Source organism: Eumetopias jubatus, unplaced genomic scaffold (assembly GCF_037043125.1).
Source record: "Eumetopias jubatus isolate StellerSeaLion01/CBP00866 unplaced genomic scaffold, mEumJub1_p1.0 scaffold_14, whole genome shotgun sequence".
NCBI classification, from domain to species: Eukaryota; Metazoa; Chordata; class Mammalia; order Carnivora; family Otariidae; genus Eumetopias; species Eumetopias jubatus.
The window spans coordinates 75333398-75352762 of NW_028274820.1; the positions used below are offsets into that span (position 1 = coordinate 75333398).

Sequence of the window (19365 nt, forward strand, 5' to 3'; positions counted from 1 at the left end):
TATGGCATAACATGTTGGCATGAATGTCCTTTGTTCCAAAAAAATCAGTAAAGTTTAACATTTTCATTTATTTCAAAGCATTGTGGAAAATTTCAGAACTGGTTGGGAAATGTTAAATTCTGCATGTCTGCTTCTCCCAGTTTCCATCCCCACCAACTAGATGTAAAGGAGTGCCACCAAAAGTCCACCACACACACGAAACCACACAAATTCCTTCCTTGTGTTTAAATGTGAAATGCACTTAAACGTTCTGGGTCATTTTTCATCCCTTCCTCTGTGAAACTGGGAGATAGTTGTGTCTTGGGCTGAGATGGAACGTGGGCGATGAGAACAAACGGCTTAGAGCAGAGCTGAATTCTTTCTGAAGCTCGGGTGCCCATACTGGGCATCTCTGCTTGAGCGCTCCCCACCCTGTGAGCATGATGCACTGCGAAAACATTCGCTCTCTGCAGGACGCCTCTGAGTGGTTCATAACTGGGAAAATCTTGCCCCAGGTTTGAATTATTTGCCCAAGCAACCCAGCGCCCGTGAAACGCTTTCCCATTGCTCTTTGCTCCCTGCGGGCGCTCCCCGCCCTCTGCTGCCAGAACCTTGGGGATGTGCCTAGACCCGGCGCAGCACAAGTCCTGGCCAACCGCTGCAGAACAAACCCTTGGCAGGCGGCCAGGAGGCTCCCTCCCAGCCACCACCCCCCCCCCCCCCGCCAGCGCCTTTTTCTCCCCCATACAATACAAGATCTTCCTTCCTCAGTTCCCTTAAATAACAACCCAGGGAAATCTCAGAGCCTTCATCCAGCCACCGGCCAGCATGTCTGGGGGCAAATACGTAGACTCCGAGGTAGGCTTGGGTGGGTGCGCGCCGGGCCCTGGGGAGTACAAGGAGTGCCTCCTTCTGCTATCTCCCACTCCAAAAATTCCGACTGCTTTCCCTGCCCCAGCCCTCTCTCGACTTTGGAACACTCCTCTCGCGCTGGCACCTCTGCGGAATGGGCCTGGGAGGGGAGGTGAAGAGGAGGCAGGAATGTTTTCTATTTTCCTATTTAGAAAGGGGGCCGGGCGCCCCTAAACTAGAAGGAGGCGGAAAGGGGGCCGGGGTCCTGAAATTAGTACTGAGGACAAACTTCTAGGTGGGTCGGGGGTGCAGCTTGCTGCTTTATTGCGGGACTCCCACAGTCCAGCCCCTGCCTGCTGAGAGGCGGCGAACTGGAACGCAGGGTGGGAAGTCATTTACCCGCAATCCTGGGAACAGTCCCCGCAACTCCCCGCCAGGCTCCTGGACGGGTTGGCTGGGGCGGAGAGCATCATGTTTGCACTTTCCAAAGCTCTTGGGCCACCTCAAGAACTCTTCCAGCATCTTGGCGCCCGGCGGGGGTGTTTGGAGAGGGATGGACCTCTCCTCCCCCCAACTACCACCACCCCTTCCAACCACCCTCCTGCGCTCGGGCTCCGCCCGGGTGTGGAGACTTCGTTTTCCCAAACGCGGCAGTGGCTCAGCCACCGGCCGGCAGGAGCCTAAGAGTCACCTGAGGGTGGGTTGACGGAGCTGTGCAGGTGAGATATCGTTGTTCTAGGGAGTTTAGGGGGGTTGACACATGGTTTGGTCCAGAGATGGGGGCTTTCGGCACTGTGACCACCACGGGGGTGGGGAGAGCAATGTAGGGACAAAGAGGGCTCACAGAGGGTGGAGGACGCGAACAGGGTGAGGGAGATGCGACCAGAAAGCAACAAAAATGGGGAGACTCCATGGGTCGGGGGTTCAAACTGGATCTGAAAGATAAGCTGGAAGAGCTTATTGAGGGAAGGAATGGGCGCCAGGGGGACGGGAAAATAAAGCAGGTGAAGCATTCGGGGCGAGGGTGGCGTGTCGGAGAGAGTGGCTGGACAAAAGTCGGAGATCGGGTCCCCTCCCCTGCTGGGGTCTCCGCAGGGTATCGTGGGCTGGGCGTGCGCCGGGCTGGGGCCTGGGCGGACCGCACCGCGGGGTTTGCCCTGACCCCTGGTGGCGGGCAGGGGAGACCGGAGCTCCCTGCCTGGTACGGAGGGGTGTGGTGTCCTCTCCTCGATCCTCTTAAAAAGCTTGCGGCGTCAAGGAGTTTACTGTGCGCTGATCCACCGCTGCCTAAGCGGTTAGTTCGATTTTGAGCCTCGAGGTTTGCCCCGCCGCCAGGCTGACTTCTGATCGCTTGTTTTTCTTTTTGAAATTTTCTTCCCATCTCCCCGGCCACCCTCCCCTTCCTGGCCGTCTGCCCCGCGCAGGGACACCTCTACACTGTTCCCATTCGGGAACAGGGCAACATCTACAAGCCCAACAACAAGGCCATGGCAGAAGAGATGAACGAGAAGCAAGTGTACGACGCGCACACCAAAGAAATCGACCTGGTCAACCGCGACCCCAAGCATCTCAACGACGATGTGGTCAAGGTAAGGTGAGGCGGCCAGCGTGTAAAGGACGCCCCCCCCTCCATGCCCCCTGCCCCAGGGATGCTGTCAGGGTTGGGACAGCTCTCCTCTGGCAAGCAGTCTGTGCATCCTTCTGTACCTTTGCCACACACACCGTGTTCAGGGCTTGATAATGTGGAAGCTCCCACAGTTGTCAAAAATGTCACATATCCCCTCCCCCCCTCCTGCTGGTTAGTTCAGCTGGAATTTAGCTAACTTGAGTTTCATATAACTGCACTTTTCTCCTGGCAAATGAACCTCCAGATCTCTGCAACAGATTGACCCCCACTCTTGGGAGAGTAACATAGTTGTCTTTCAGGTCACCCTCTGTCTATTCCCAGGCTTAAAGTCTAGTGAAGGGTGGTGCCCCACTGCACATAGAATTAAAGCAGTAAGGTCATTGTGTAAGGTCTTGTGCCAAGATGCAAACGGGTAGGCAGGTTCTCCCAGCTCAAATCAAGATAACCTGAAGTTGTTTTCTTAAAAATAAGGGGGTAAAATGCTTCAGACTAAGGACAAAGAATACATATGATATATATTATATATGTATATATGGAGAGAGAGAGAGAATTTTAATGGAAAAAAGTGGTACTCGTGCAAAACCAAGCTAATTTACACAACCAAAAATAATATGTGCCTCTTAGATTTCTCCCATAGACACCTCTAGTTAGGTATATAAAGTTGCTTCTTTAGTGACTGCCTGGATCAGGCTTCTCTGAGTTAATGGGACACTCAGGTTGGAGTTCCTTTTTATACTTTCAGAATGTGTTTAGTGATTAAAAAAATAATAAGTCAATTGAATGAGTTATTGGCCAAACTAAGATTTGAGTCAGTGATCAGTTTTTGATTATCATTATATTATTCAGCTTTGATCCTTTTAGCAAATCAAGTCAGAGAAATTTATTGTCTGAACCCATCTGGATTGGGAAATCATGGGCCTGAGCCATTCTTGGCAGAGGGTTTTCTTTGAGGGGTAGGGAGGGCCAAGGAAAACCCTGGCCTGGAAGATTACAGTGTGAAGACCCACTCTGAACAACTCCAGAACAGCCAATGGGGCAGATGAGCAATTTCCACCTAGCCAGTCTCCTATCTGTGGATGGGAGGAGCTATAGTTCAGAAACTGTTCACATTTATGAATAATATTTCAAAAAGGGAAACAATTTAACCTGTAACTGGAAGGAAAATGTAACTGTCAGAATTGACTCTCTTGGCTTGCTGGTGGAGGAAAAAGGAAAACTGGAGCATTAGTGGGTTTTTATACTAGCCAGATTATGGAATATTTAAAAGCAGCAGCAATAACAAAAGTAGCTTATAAACTGGAAATTGGAGTTGCTACAAACTATTTACTAAAACTGTTACCTTAAAGGGGGGTAAGGACATTTTTGCTTTTTCCCCTCCTCATGTAGCTTTAGACAAGAAGAAGAGATGCCAGGAAAAGAGGCAGATTTCAGAAAGGGCTGGCTTCATTGGAGCCTCCCTGCTGTTCCACCGCAGTGTGAGTGGGGTTCCTGGAGCAAGCAAGCCTCCCAGGATGAGTCAGAGAGGCCAGCAGTGTGGATGTGGGTCTCCACACATAGCATGACTAAGCTGAGAAAGAAAGGCTCCACTGGGAAAAGAGACTTCAACGCAGATGGAAAAAAGACATAACAGGCTTAGAGGAAATAGCAGTTAACAGAATAGCATTTCAAAGAGCAAGTGTGGGGATCCTCACATTAAAAAAAATTAAAAGGAAGAGTTAGAGCAAGCTCCTGCTGGCCTAGAGAAAGCAAACACCTCCCATTTGCTCCTATGAGCAAAACAAGACAATCAGAAACATCCACCTTGAGAAGAATTTGGTAGGCCCACTTACTCAGATGCCCAGTTGAGAGAGGACTTCAGAGAATGCCCTACAGAGAGACACCCAGGCTACAAGTGCAAATTCTGCCCGGAGAGTGCCATCTTCCAGTAGCCCAGGAACAGTGGCCTAGACCCTATGGAGACTCCTATTTTAGAAGTGCTTTTCTTTGAGTCCAAGAACAAACATAATGACAGAAACAGGGATGATCCTCTCCATGTTTACATTACATGGCAGTAAATAATAAATCTCCCTAAATTTTACTTTTGACAACACAGACTTCTTAAAATAATAAAAACATCCAAAGTTTTACTGTTAATGCATGGTAGCTTAAAACTTCATGTGATAATAAAGAAACAGTGGTCAAGGTACCAAATCAGGTATGGAAGGTTCTATTTAGAGGCAAGCAGCTCTGTAAAAGCTGCCCCTGCCAGTTCTGTAGTCACTAGCCACTTATGACTCTTTCCATTTAAATTTCAAGTAATTAACATTAAGTATAATTTAAAATTCAGTTCCTCAGTCGACACTAGACACATTCTGAGCTCTCAACACATGAGGTTACTGGCTCCTGAATTGGACAGCACAGGTATAGAACATCTCCATCATCACAGAAATTGCTTTTGGACAGCGCCAGACTAGTTCCCTACATTTTAAAAAGGCTCTTCTACCAAGTTTAGAAAAATAACTTTAGATGGAGAAGAAATGAAACCCTGATGTACAGTGTGAGGAACAGCATGGTATATCTGTACGGTATCCTTTCAGTCTCATAAAACAGCTACTTAGGGAGGGAAGGAAAAGTCAGTAAATTAGTCTACACAATGTAGTTCCAATAAAATAGGTTTCTTATCTTATTAAAGGCTGTACTATATTACATCTGTATAGACATTTATCCCAAAATAGTAGGCTATGAATGCTTTTTAAAATTTCATCTGATTAAAGTGGTCACAACTTCAGACTCTTCATTCTTCCTCTGAGATTTCTATGTCTTCTTTTTATGTTCACATTTTCATTTGTATGTCAACTATAGTTGTAAGTCAACTATGTACTTATTTGAAATTTCTATATAAATAAAATAGCTTCAAATTTAGACTTCTGATATATTAGCCACCAATCAACTAATTTATTAAACTCATCATATGTTAGACTACACACTGTGCCACATACTACAAAGGATAATTCCTAAAATAAGTCCTAGAAATCACAAGAATTAGAGTTAGAGAGACAAGGTGCATATAGATAGAAAGTTTTAAAAAATACACACACCATATCACAATAGTAAGTCTCTGCCAAATGGTAACTAATGGGTCCTTTTTTGTTTTGACTGCCAGGAAACCTATAGCTAGATTTTAAGTTTCATTAATACATGTTACTCCTCTCTCCCACTTTTGGTTTTGTATTTTCACTTTCTTTTTTAAGTGACATGCTGTTTTATGTGGTCTCTACTGTAAACCTTCTCATTATCATTTTGATGATCAAATAGATCAAATATATCCTATAATAAAAAATAAGCAATATTGAATACTGAATAATAAAAAGGTTTTTAAAAAGTGAATGGCATTAATTATGTTGATATTGGTAATCAAACAATGTAGATGTATATCAGATCATCACATTGTATACTTTGAATACATACAATTATATTTGTCAATTATTCTTCAATAAAGTTTTTAAAAAAGTGAATGGTATTGATATTAAGTGTTAGGGAGACCCTACTGTGGATAGGACAACAGGGTGAGGGAAGGAAGATGGATTATAGATAGTTTAATAGAGAAGGGCATGAAAGAGTGCAATCTGAGTTGGATCAGGAAGGACAAACAGAATGCAAATGGCTGAGAAAAGGACAGGAGGGCATTCTAAATAAGCCAGGCATGGAGATGGGAACGTCTCATACAGGGCATGATGGAAGGTTTAGTAGCCCATTTTGACTGGAATTAGAGAATTCATGTGGCAGAGTGGTAGGTCATAAAAATGAACAGACTGATCATGGCCAGATGGCAGAGTCCTTTATCCAGCACTCATGATAAGTTTGGACTTTATCATCTCAACAAGAGTTCACATTTAAATATGACATGATGAGGGTGGGCTTTCTTGAAGATAAGCTATAGGATGTAATGAAAGGTAGTCAGTCTGGTTAAGCAGAGAACAGTTAAGATGTAATTGCACCGTGGTCTAGACATGAAATGAGAACGACAGTATGCAGTGGCCCTGGGGATAAAATCAGACAAGCATAAAATGACAAAATCTGAGAATTGGAAGAGAACATAATGGTTACCAGTCTAACTTCCAATTCCTTAGGAGAAATTTAAGGGCTATAGAAGTTTAAAACTTTATCCATGTTATCAAACGGTTACTGTCCAAAACAGATATTTTGAAATAAGGGAAGAATAGACAAGATTATGTGATTCTTAGAGACGATTGCTATGAGGAGAGAAATGATTTGAGATGATTCTGAGATTAGTCCTGAGAAATATCAGAACATCTGAGAGAAGACTTGTTGGAAAATAAAAATATACATTTGTAACTTTCTATCCTAAAACTTGAATGTAATAATTCTTAAATATGCTCAGACACAAATTTTCTTTAGCCATCAAAAAAAGTCATAACATGGTAATCAGATTGGTTTTGATTTCAAAATAACGTCTTAATGCCTCCTGAATCCCTTTCAACTGGAAAATATTCTAGAGTGATTTTTGATTAATCTCAATATAATGGTAATTTCAAATTCTATATTTATCTGATATACATATAATCAAAGAATAAGATTTAAAAGATCAGACTGTCTCAAAGCACTCAGCACCCCATTAATATTCACTTCTGTTGGAATTGGTATTGGTTTTGTTTATTTATTTGTTTAGGAGATAGCTCCACACCATGGTGACTGATATTCTGCCACATATAAGATCAGTCATGGAATTCAGAATCTCCAGCTTGTAAAAGAGCATTATGTTCATTTTTGGTGGGATTTATTCTCACATCACTGAACGATACTAAATGGGGTATATTATTCATCCTTAAGCATCTGAAAACACTTTCAAGTTCAGCCAACAATGATGTACATTTTAAATAATTATTAAAAGAAAGTCTCTTTTTCTTCTCCATCTCCAATCGTCAAAAAATAATTTAGTTTTAGCTGAATAAAATTTCATAATATTTATTAAACTTTAAGACCAGATACACCAAATATCTTTGAATTAAGAAAAAGTTCATGATGTGGCTTATTCTTCCAATTAATAGCAGAGCTGGCTACATTTTAAAAGGGCTTAAAGTAAGAACAGCTGCAATAGTAAGCAGCATCTGGAAGGTCCAGTAATTTGAAAAACCACCTGCTTATGTGTCCTGCCCACTCAAGTCCATTAAAATAACAGACATTTTCATATTTTGAATGAAACTGCTTTTTAGTTTGCCCTACTTTTCAACATAAGTTCTCTATGATGAAAGGCCCACAGAGAATTAGCCCCTACCAGAATGGGGCTGTGTGCACTGACCTGTGGGGTTCTAGGCCCTTTCACGATCCTCCTGGCTTGGTTTGTGTGGGGAAAGGGCAAGGCTTCTGTTTTCACCCAAAGATGGTTTACACCAAGAACCACACGCCCTTTCTTCTTCCACACTCTGGACCTTGTATATTAGCTCCTTTATAGTACCCTAAGGCCATGGAGAAAAAATTTGCACACTATACTTCTTTTAAAAGAAGTTCCTAAAAAAAGAAACCCTCAGCCCCTAGATAAATGCCTGACATACACCCTGATAAAGTGGAAAGAGTATTGTGCCAAGATAAGAAAAAATATGTTTGCAACTTCTTTAACTTTCTTCTCTAAAACTTGAATGTAATCATTTTTAAATATGCACAGACAAAATTCTTCTTCTTTAACAGTCTAGGAAAGGCATGCACATAGTAATCAGATCAGTTTAGGTTTCAGCATAACGGCCTATTGCTTTCATGATCTCTTTCAACTAGAAAGCATCTAGTCCCGTTAGTGTAGGACTGGACACCAAGGAAGGAGTAAAGAATGTCAGGGCCAACAGATTTCTTTCCCTCAGTAATCCCTGAGAATTAGGCTTATAAATAGGGATCGAACTTATTTAGCTAATAAAAGCTAATAAACACCAGCCCTAAAAATATTTTGGGCAAGCTATTTTGTTCCTATGCTTCAATTTCTCTAACTATAAAGAAAAGAATGAGAGTCATTCTCATATAATAGCATTCCCTCCAAAAGCCATCCACCTTTCAATAAATAATTATTATGCACTATGCCAGTGGCTACCATCTAGAACTAGATATGAACACTACTCACACAGAGTTTACAGTTATTTCCTCGCCTCTGTTTATATAGTTTCCTTTGCAAATTTTTACTGGAATTCCTTTACCAAATTCTACTGTTAAAACTTTATATCTTTCAGGGCTTAGTTCAAAAAATGACTCATCTATAATATTTCTGTAAATTGTTCCTGAGCCAGTAAACAAGGCATAAGCAAAATAAGGAATATATATATTTTTAAACAATTTGCCTCTGTTCTGGTCCTACACAAAATATAATTAAATTATGGAAAATATTTCTGTTCCTCTTTCATATATTCTCTTCTTGTATTGGCTCTCAAGTTCTAATATTCATATTGAAAATTTGAAATTTGCAGCTCTTTAAAAACCCTATAGCCTCTTTACAAACCCAAGAGGGCTTTCAAATGTGGCTAGGCATCAGAATCACCAGAGAAATTTTTGAAAACACAGGTGCTTGAGCTTACTATAGGTCTATTAAATTAGAATATCTAGGGCTGGAGCCTAAGGATCTGTGTTTTTCAAAGTTCCCTATATAATTACATTGTGAAGTTAGGTTTAGAAAGGTGGCTTAAAGACATACATTCTGGATGGTTCTATCCTAAGAAAATACAGGACTATACAGTAACACTACATAATTCTAGATATTCTCCCTGCCAGAAGAATATTTGAAGGTCAGGCCAGTTTAAATCCTGCCAGAGAGTTTTGAAACATCATTGAGGGCTCCCAATCAACTTTGCTCAATGGTTCTCCATCCCTTGAGGCCACTTGGGCTTATGGCCAACCATAAGCTTAGCATTGCAGGGTGACCTAGGAGTGGGGTAGCCATATGCTCTAGGTTGCTGCATACAGACAAGTTAATACTGATCAACCCTGAGTAATTATTAATAGTGCCCCTTCCATATTCAGAAGTGTCCTACCTTGGAAGAAAAAGTATATGGTCACAGATGGATTGGCAATGGCCTATAACTGATTCCTATAACCTGGAATACATTAGAAATCCCTACACACACTAATTTTTAGCAGAATGGGCAAAATTTTCACATTTCCTCTCTGCTGTCCCACATGACCCCTCTCCTGCCCTTCGTCACAACTATCAAGCTGCGCTATAACTTGAAGGAGCTCTTAAGTGCCAATCTACTCCACCCTCAAACCTTAGTTTCTTTCCCCTGCAACATAGGGTTAATGAAACTGACATCCTTCCATTACATATTGTGTCAGCTCTTCCATCAAAGATTAAAATGTTTAAAATAGTTTTAACTATTTTTCAGTTAGTCCAGGAAACATAAAATGGCATGCTTTCACATGAACCATTGTTTAGGACAGGGGAAGTGTTTTTAATTTTGTCTTAAAGGAAATCTGCATGATCCATGTACTGTGCAACTACCAGGGGAATTAATTGGTAGAACAGATTTACACCTGCAGGGAATACCTATTTCCTGCCTCTCATGGGAACTATGTTGATGTTTCAGATATAAAATACATCTTGTTTCCTTTATTGAACCTTAAGAAGATGTCTTGTTATTGGTCATTATTTCATGGTAGGGGAATACATATTCCTAAAGGCACGACCAAGCTTCCCCTTTAGTCACTGTCAGCTGTTTAGGTAATTAAGAGCCAGGCATTTTTAATTCGGAGGAGGCTTAAATAAATTTTGATGCTATTTGTATGTGCTTAATTCTCTATCTTATAGCAATTTAAAAGTGAAGTTTTTAAAAACTGCATTCAATTTTCAATTCCTGAGCTTAGCAAAGACATTATAGTACCAACAGGCATTGATAGACTCTATGTAAAAAGACAAATTGTGTCTAGAGATTGCACTGCATCATCTCCTATTTGTTGCAGGTATCAAACACAATTACATTTTCTCACTTAAATGAGTAACTGAAAAAGATGCTGATATCTGGACCCAAGTAGTGAGAAAGTGGAAGATTGGTAGAAACAGAGACAAAGAGAACCACAGGCCCCTTCTCCCTGTCCTGACACCCACTCTGTGCTGGACTGTGCTTTGCACATGCCCACTCCAGGATCCCCACATCCATCTCTTTGCACAATGCTGCCATGTCTGATGACACAGTGTAGCCAGAGCAAGGGACACAAGCAGTACCCAGATCAGCAGGGCCTCCTGTGCCCAGCCAAGGCATTTGTCCCTTTATAGGCCACAGCATCACACAGGGCATTATTAGGCCAGGAAGCCAACTCATGAGTTATGGCCTTCACTAATAGAAAGGGCTAACTTCAAGCAATGGGGCCAAAGAGTGCTGGATGTGCAGGGAGAGTGAAACAGGCGATGGAATGCTTCCTCCAACATTCCTACAGGCTAGCTTGGTGGCACAGATTCCTCCTCCAATGACTATGGAAGACTATTTTTATCACCATCACGTTTGAGGTAGGGACTATTATTCTCACCATCACATTCACTTTGCAGATCAGGAAACTCAGGCTTAGCCACTTACTCAGAATTACAGAGGTAAGAAAGAAGTAGCTTTGTCAGAGTTTGAACCTAGACAGTGAGACCCTAGAGCCCAGGTTCTTAACCACAGCACTCCAGTGCCTCTCTCTCTCTCCAGCAAAGATCATAATCCAAGCAGCCTGCAGTATCACCATAGTGCAGAAAGAGATGGCTGTGTTCTTAGAGTAGGTGGGCAGCATTTGGCAAGGGGGATTCCAGAAGTCCTCTGAGTTGGGAGTGACAGGCTTGTAGCTCTAAGGTCTGACTCTAGATCCTGGCAGGTAGGCTGGGGCAGGAGGGGGAAGGACCAATGTGAAGACTAATGTAAAATCTCAGACCTCCAGCAATCTGGATGCTGGGTGAGTTCCCAACAAACCAGGGAGGATCAAGTCTCAAAGACCAGAACTGGGGTATAAAGTGGGGGTGTGGTCTCAGTGATTAGAAGTACAACACATGCCCAGAACCAGACAAGCTGCAATGCTGGCTTGTGCTGAATCGCCTGAGTCTTTAAAGCACCCTGACTACCCAGGAAGAGCCCGGGGTGTGGCTGATCCTGCCTGGATACATGGGGAGGAGCAAGTGTGAGAGAATAAAGCAGGTCCTAACAGGCACTTTGAATGTAACAGCTTCATTTAGGGTCCTCAATTTGCCTGTTTGATTTCCAGACATTTGTGCCATTACAGTAATACATTGTGAAACAGAAAACAATTGAGAAAAACCTGAGTTGTATGCTGGTGGGAGAAATGCCTCTTTAATCCCGAAAGTAGTTTCTCTGAGACTTCCTCCCTAGTAATTATGTATTTGTTCTCAAAAACAAATGCCAGAAGTAAGGAATAGACTTAATAGGGCATTTTACAAGACACCATTAATCTCTCAGAAGAACAACTGAAATCATGGCTCACTGTTGACCTTTTCTAGATGATTAGCAGTACTAATATATGGCTGGAAATGGGTATACCAAAATATGTCATGGAAATAGAATGGCATTCATTGGATTTCACCACCAATTATTTTGGTTAGGTCAACAGATCTCTTCCTCACTTGATCCTGAGCATCATCTTTTTAGTAGGGAGAGAAATTTTTTGTCTAAAATAGTTAATAACCACCAATTCACCAAACTGTTTTGAGTAAACCCCTCTACCACTCTAGTTATAGAGGTGAGAATGAGAATCATTCTCAGAGGGCGCCTGGGTGGCTCAGTCGTTGAGCGTCTGCCTTTGGCTCGGGTCGTGATCCTGGGGTCCTGGGATCGAGCCCCATGTCGGGCTCCCTGCTCCGCAGGAAGCCTGCTTCTCCCTCTCCCGCTCCCCCTGCTTGTGTTCCCTCTCTCGCTGTGTCTCTCTCTGTCAAATAAATAAAATCTTTAAAAAAAAATTAAAAAAAAGAATCATTCTCAGATATTATGCTCCCTTAGGAAGGCCATTCAACAAATACTTAGGAAGCACCTGCTCCACACCAGGCACAGAGCATGTCATGAGTCCTACTGCACCAGAGCCTGCCTGACAGAATTGCAGCCATCTGCCAGGGCTTACCATGAGACATGGGGGCTTCTGTTAGCCTTTGCTGACCATGCTCATAGGAACTGGTCATCTCTTCACTTTGCTTCCACCACATTTTATTTTTATCTTTATTTTGGCATATATCAAAGCCCTCTGAGTATTCTGCTTCTCTTTCCCTATGCCTCTCCCCCCCGCTTCCTTCCCATTGCATGCCTGAGTCCTTCAGGGTAGGACAGTGGCACCCTGGTGGCCCCAGGGCTGTGACTGCCCAATACCTATCTCAGGGCTCCACACTGAGTCTGCCGTCAGAAAATGGATGTCAAATTGAATCTGCTGAGGAAATCTGAAATTCTTCTTTAAGTAACTGAATGTCTCCTGTGAGTGAAAAGACAATAGGATTACATTACTGAATGTCTTTCTTTGCCCCTTTTCCCAATGGCAGCCACATTTTAAACCTTCTAAGAAAAAGCATATCCAAATAATTAAGGACATCCAGGAACATTCTTCTATTTACCAAAGAAAAAACATGTTCTATGTATATATTTATTAAGAGTTGTATTTTTATCTCCTGTTTGAGGAGGACACAGATGCATCTCTCCTGAGCCTTCAGTAAGCAGGCGGTGGCACCTGGATGGTCTCCTGGGGCCTGGAGGATTAGGCTAAACTCCTAAGTATCTGTCAGGCAGAACAAGCAAATTCCCAGAACACCAAGAGATATCATCACTGCTGCTTTGCATTGCCCACTGGGGCAGAAATGTGAAGACTGACAAGTGGATCTCAGGCCACATGAGAAATTCCTTTCAAAGAGAGGGGTGGAAGGACCCCCTGTCAGACCACCCATATGCCTCGGACAGTGGCAAACATCAGAGGAATGACTAGGTCAGGAGGCAGCCCTGAAGAAAAATCCAAACCTTCCACACCTAAAGGAGACAACAGCTTTGAGAAACCCAAGCCTCTTTTTCCTTCTCTTTGGCTTTCTTATTTCTACATGTTAAGTACACAGAGATCTGAGATTTCACTAGCTGGGAGGTGGTGACCATTAATATCCACTATTCCAACAGCAAAGAATTTCTTTGTACCTCAGAGGTGGTCTTTCATAGATCTCAGATCCCTTCTCCTCAGAAAAAAGAATAGGCAAAACATAGAAGTCTCTAGGGAGGATCAGACATCATTCATTTCACTGTTGATGTCTGTGCCAAGTGAAACGAATGTCAGCTCCTTTTCCAGATGTGCTTCTTTCTCTCACCTCCTGTGAGAGGAGGTGGATTTACTATAACATGTATAAAAGTAAGACTTCTCCATTTGACTCCAAATAGCTTCCCTATCAACAAGCTAAGTGTAGGAAATCAGGATCATTCTTCAGCTAAGAATAGACAGGACTAGGAAGTAACCATCAAAAAAGGGTGATGATGTGTAATGAGAATTTTAGGTGTGACTGGTACGTAACATACAGCCAGGACCACAGTCCTAGCACGTTTAATATTTTATCAGTGACTGGAATGAACAGGTTAAGGGGACTCCCAACTTAAAAATGACACCAATTACAATGACCTTGTTAACATCTGTGATAAAAATAACATCAAAGTGACTTTGACAAATACCAAAAACCCATAAAAATAAGATAAAAGTGAGATACAAAGTGAGATAATGTTAAATGACTAGAAATAACAAACATAGATATTAAGTAGGAAACAAATGGGTAAATTTATGAAAAATAAGAAAATACCAGGAAAGGGCTGTCATTTCTGTGGGAGCTTATGATGTGGAAAACCAAGACGCTTGGTGAGTATAATGGATATGCTCATAATTCCACAGTCCCCAAGGGATCAAGATCTCCAAGGTGATAATCACTATTGTAAATGTACCCTTAAATGAATCCAGCATGCTCCATTCCCCTTGGGCAATAGAGGATGCAAACTAAGTCTACCAGTTGTTCATAAACACTAAACATCTCAATAATTTAATGATAGTTTAAAGGAAGTATAATGGGGGTGCCTAGGTGGCTAAGTCAGTTAAGCATCTGCCTTTGGCTCAGGTCATGCGGGTCCTGGGGTGGAGTCCCACATCAGGCTCCCTGCTCAGCGGGGAGTTTGCTTCTCCTTCTACCCCTCCCCCCCCCGCTTATGCCCTCTCTCTCTCAAGCTCTCTCTCTCTCAAATAAATAAATGAAATCTTAAAAAAAAAAATAAAGGAAGTATAATGGATGGAATCAAAAGGACAATGTAATGAGAAGAAATGTCACCTACAAGATTGTCTACTTCATTTGCTATTTGTCAGATTTATTAAGAATGGGTACCTATTTTGATCTTATGAGGGAAGTAGAGATGCTAGAAAGATCCTAAGGAATAACAAAAGGAAGGAGATAGGGATGAAGAGAAACTCTCAGGTATGGCTGAGGAGGGACTGCTTTGTCTGAACAATCCGTTAGAAGAGCTGGAAGGGAACGTGGCATGACAGTTGCCTTTAGGTATGCCAGGTTATTAAGAGACTTACAAGAAAAATACTGCTCTGACACAATCACCATTCGGGACAAGGAAAAAGGAGGAAGGGTTGTACACTTAGTTTAAAAAAAAAAAAGTATTAGGTTACCTGGGAGAAGAAATTCCAAGTAATAATAATGGTTAATCCCAGGAATGTGTCACAGTTGTTTTAAAATGATTGTGTGTTAAATTCCTTGTCTATGTAACTTCTCAAATCCCTCTACCTCTACAATTACAATTAGGTGTATAACAACATTGACATACAGTATCATAATTAAGCACCGGCATACATACAAACACTTCCCTCTATTCCATCAGGATACCTGGTTTGTTTTGGGGCAAAGAGGTGTTAGTATGGCATTGTTTTAAACAGTGGTTGAGAATGCAAGTGGTAAACATCTAAAAGTAGAACACTGCAAAATGCATGCATTGTATGTACCAAAAGGTCAGTATGAAACATTATCTTTATGGCAAGCCTGCCCATCCACTCCCTCCTACACATTGTATATTCATACAATTTCTCAGCTTGAATAAACCCTTATTGTGATGTAAACCCATGAGAGAATATGGCTTCTGCAAAGGGTGGCTGTTTTTGTGACTTTCGACCAGAGGTTCTTTACCCAAGCTGTAGATCATCTGGGGAACATTTTGAAATACTTTTGTGTCTATCCATTCCCTAGAAATTCTAACTGAACTGAACTATGATGGGGCCCAGGCCTACGTACTGTGTTTTGTTTTGTTTTTGAAAGCTCCCCAGGTGATGCTAATGTAAGAGCTGGAATTGAATCTGGTTTAGACTCTCAGTTAGAATTTCTTAATAATAAAAACATGTGCTATGATAAAACTTTCAGGACCATAAGGGCCACAGTGGGGAAATTATTACTTCTTTAGGTCCTCATCTTGGGGAGTCTTTAGCATTTTTATTGGAATATGGTATTGTCTCTCAAATTCCAATTACAAAAAATACTTTCTGGGACTCTACTGTAGCAACTGCAAAAGACAGACTTTGTATGTGGGATAAATCTCATGTCACTTATGTAATCCAGCCCTATTGTTTCCCCTTTCTTTGCTTGTTCTTTCTATTCTCCCCAAGAGGAAGATCATCTGGTTAGAGTGTCATCCCTTTTCCCCCTTTTTCTACCTGGGTTCATGGCTCAGGCATACTAAAGTGGAGCTAACGACATGCACTAGTTTTTCTCCTAATGGTTGCAGAGGCTACAGGAAGCTTCAGTGGACCTAGGGACAGGCAGGTCTCCTTCATTTCTCCAGTGCCTGGCGCAGAGAAGAGACCTCAAGTCACTAAGAAGTGCTTTACTGATGCCAATCACTCTTCACAGCAGATGGGGAAACTGAGCCTCAGAAGAAATCTGAATTCTAGCCCTCTCGGTCACTGACCTCAAGTGGTACCTTGGGCCTTGGAAAAGTCACTTGGACCCTTGGACAGCAGTTTCTTCACCTATAGCAATCAAGAAGAGACTAGATGGTCCCTAAGTTGCTTTCATTTCTAAAATTCTGTGATCTGTTTGACCAGTATTCATAAAAGAGTGGAAGCCTGTAAAGGTGCATGAAGTCCATTAGAGAGAATGGTGGAAGACCCCTCATCTATACTACGTTTATTACCTTCTTCCTAGATTTTACCAATGGTCATTCTCATTCTTAATATTCAGGCTGTGGGATTTAGCTAGTCATTTTTGAAATACTGAGCTATCAACAGATAGCATGCTGAGTGCAAATATACCACAAATAAATATTTGGGACTAAAAAGATCAAGAGCTGGAGTTCATTTCCCCTTCTCATCTGTGCTCAGAACTGTGTGGTCCCTTTTATTGCCCTTGCCTCAAAATTGGGCTTTTTGTGTTCCAAGATAGATAAGAAAATCAGTTCCAAAGTCGGTTACAAACTTTCAGGAATCTTTTTTTGTAACCAGTTAACTCCTCTTAGTTCACATAACACAGTGCATCATTACCTGCAAATTTAGTTAGAGCAATGGTCTTAAAAAGGTCTAGCACAATAAGAAATACTCAGACTTTCCGAGTGCTGACAGTTGTCAAATTCATTGAGTTCATGTGGCCACATTTCTGAAGTTCTTTTAACAGCCCATCTGTGAGCAATTGGATCAGATGACTAAGAACTACAGAGCAGAAGCACTATTGCTTTGAGTCAGATTTTCCCATTAGCCAGCTATAGTTTATTTCTCTCTGATCCATAAAAAGTTTCAAATTTAGGGCCCTGTCTGATTTTAATCCCATCACTTAGCACCCAAGCCATATGATTCTGAAGGTAAACATGAAGTTGTTTGAATTCCAGACCAACTGAACATTCTTCAGGAACTCATCAGCTCCCTAAGCAAAGCTATGTGTACATCTGTAGGTTTGAACCCAAATTTCATGAGAAGCAAAAACTGAATTAATCTGACTTCACTGTCATTAGTCACCTTTGATCACTCTTTTACCAAAATTACTGTGACTGGGTTAGAATAAATTAATGCAATCAATAAATGCAATTACCCTTGGACAGGATAATAAGACATTCAGAACTTCTTTCCTAAAGGAGATTTTTATCAGGTTATTACTCTTGTAAATAGAAGAAAGAGAGAAATATAATGTAGCAAAATGGCAGCATTCACTAATTCATTCATTAATTCAGCAAATATTAACTTAGTACGTATAATATTCCAGGGAGCTTATAGTCTAGTAGCAGAAATAATCTCTCTCTCCCTCTCTCTCTGACACACACACACACACACACACACACACACACACACACTCACTCACTCACTCAAACCATTAAATAAATGTCAGATACGCTGGATGATAAAAACATTCAGGTGAATACAACCCAGCAATTGCACTACTAGGTATTTACCCCAGAGATACAAATGTAGGGATCTGAAGGGGTACGTGCACCCTGATGTTTATAGCAGCAATGTCCACAATAGCCAAACTATGGAAAGAGCCAAGATGTCCATCGACAGATGAATGGATAAAGAAGATGTGGTATATATATATACAATGGAATATTATGCAGCCATCAAAAGGAATGAAATCTTGCCATTTGCAACGACGTGGATAGAACTGGAGGGTGTTATGCTGAGCAAAATAAGTCAATCAGAGAAAGACATGTATCATATGACCTCACTGATATGAGGAATTCTTAATCTCAGGAAACAAACTGAGGGTTGCTGGAGTCGGCAGGGAGAGATGGGGTGGCTGGGTGATAGACATTGGGGAGGGTATGTGCTATGGTGAGTGCTGTGAATTGTGTAAGACTGTTGAATCACAGACCTGTACCTCTGAAACAAATAATACATTATATGTTAAAAAAAATAAAAAAGAAGATAGCAGGAAGGGAAAAATGAAGGGGGGGAAATTGGAGTGGGAGACAAACCATGAGAGACTATGGACCTGAGAAACAAACTAAGGGTTCTAGAGGGGAGGGGGGGGGGATGGGTTACCCTGGTGATGGGTATTAAAGAGGGCACGTACTGAATGGAGCACTGGGTGTTACACGCAAACAATGAATCATGGAACACTACATCAAAAACTAATGATGTAATGTATGGTGATTAACATAATAATAAAAAAAATCCAGGTGAGAAAAGGGGTGGGCACCAGAAAGAAGTCTTTGAAGAAAGAACATTTAGGTTAACACATGACCAATAACTTAGAGTTAGCCAGGTGAAGAGTGATGGAAGGAATGTTCCAAGCAAAACCAATGGCCAGGTAGGAAGGCCCTAAAGCAGGGAAGGGCCTGGACCACTGCCTGAAAGAAATTACTCAAAATTCCAGTGTACACTCACATGATTACTGATTTGGAGGAAAGCAAGAAAATGAATTCCTCTTCCTCAACAGTTAAGGTAGTGCACCACAGAAGGACATCACCTCTCCTTGGTAATGATTCCTGAGTGAGCTTGAGCAGCCAGAGGCCATCTATTTCATTTGCACTACTCCCTTTCCAATGACCTATAACGAGCTCATCAACCCTATTCTGACTCTGTTTCCTCGTTTGATTTATTCCATCCTCAAAAAGTAGGTGCTTCATAAATATTGAATGAATGAATGAATGAATGAACTCACAAGGCCACAGTACTATAAACCAAAAATTCCTGCAATAAATATACAAGCATTCTAGGCTATAAATATCTCTAAAGTTCAAGTCCTATCTCATCACATCAAATTCTGATTTTCTAGAGCAGTGGATTTCAATCAAGGATAATTTTGCACCCCCTCCTAGGGGACATTTGGCAATGTTTGCAGTTATTTTCAGTTGTTACAGTTTAGGGGGTACTACTGGCTTCTAATAGGTAGAGGACAGGGATACTGATAATCACTCTACAGTGCACAGAACAGCATGTCTACATTCACCCCAACAACAAAGGATTATCCATTC

The 19365-nt window shown here is 41.7% G+C and overlaps 1 protein-coding gene across 1 annotated transcript in view; it reads left to right on the forward strand.

Annotated features, from left to right (window-relative positions):
* The first annotated feature begins 807 nt into the window (after positions 1–807).
* Positions 808–19365, forward strand: part of CAV1 (caveolin 1) — a 34121-nt gene continuing 15563 nt past the window's right edge. Inside the window, exons 1-2 of the mRNA XM_028104939.2 lie at positions 808–837; positions 2256–2420. Of these exons, the coding sequence (XP_027960740.1) occupies positions 808–837; positions 2256–2420 (195 nt within the window). The remainder of the gene's footprint in view (positions 838–2255; positions 2421–19365) is intronic.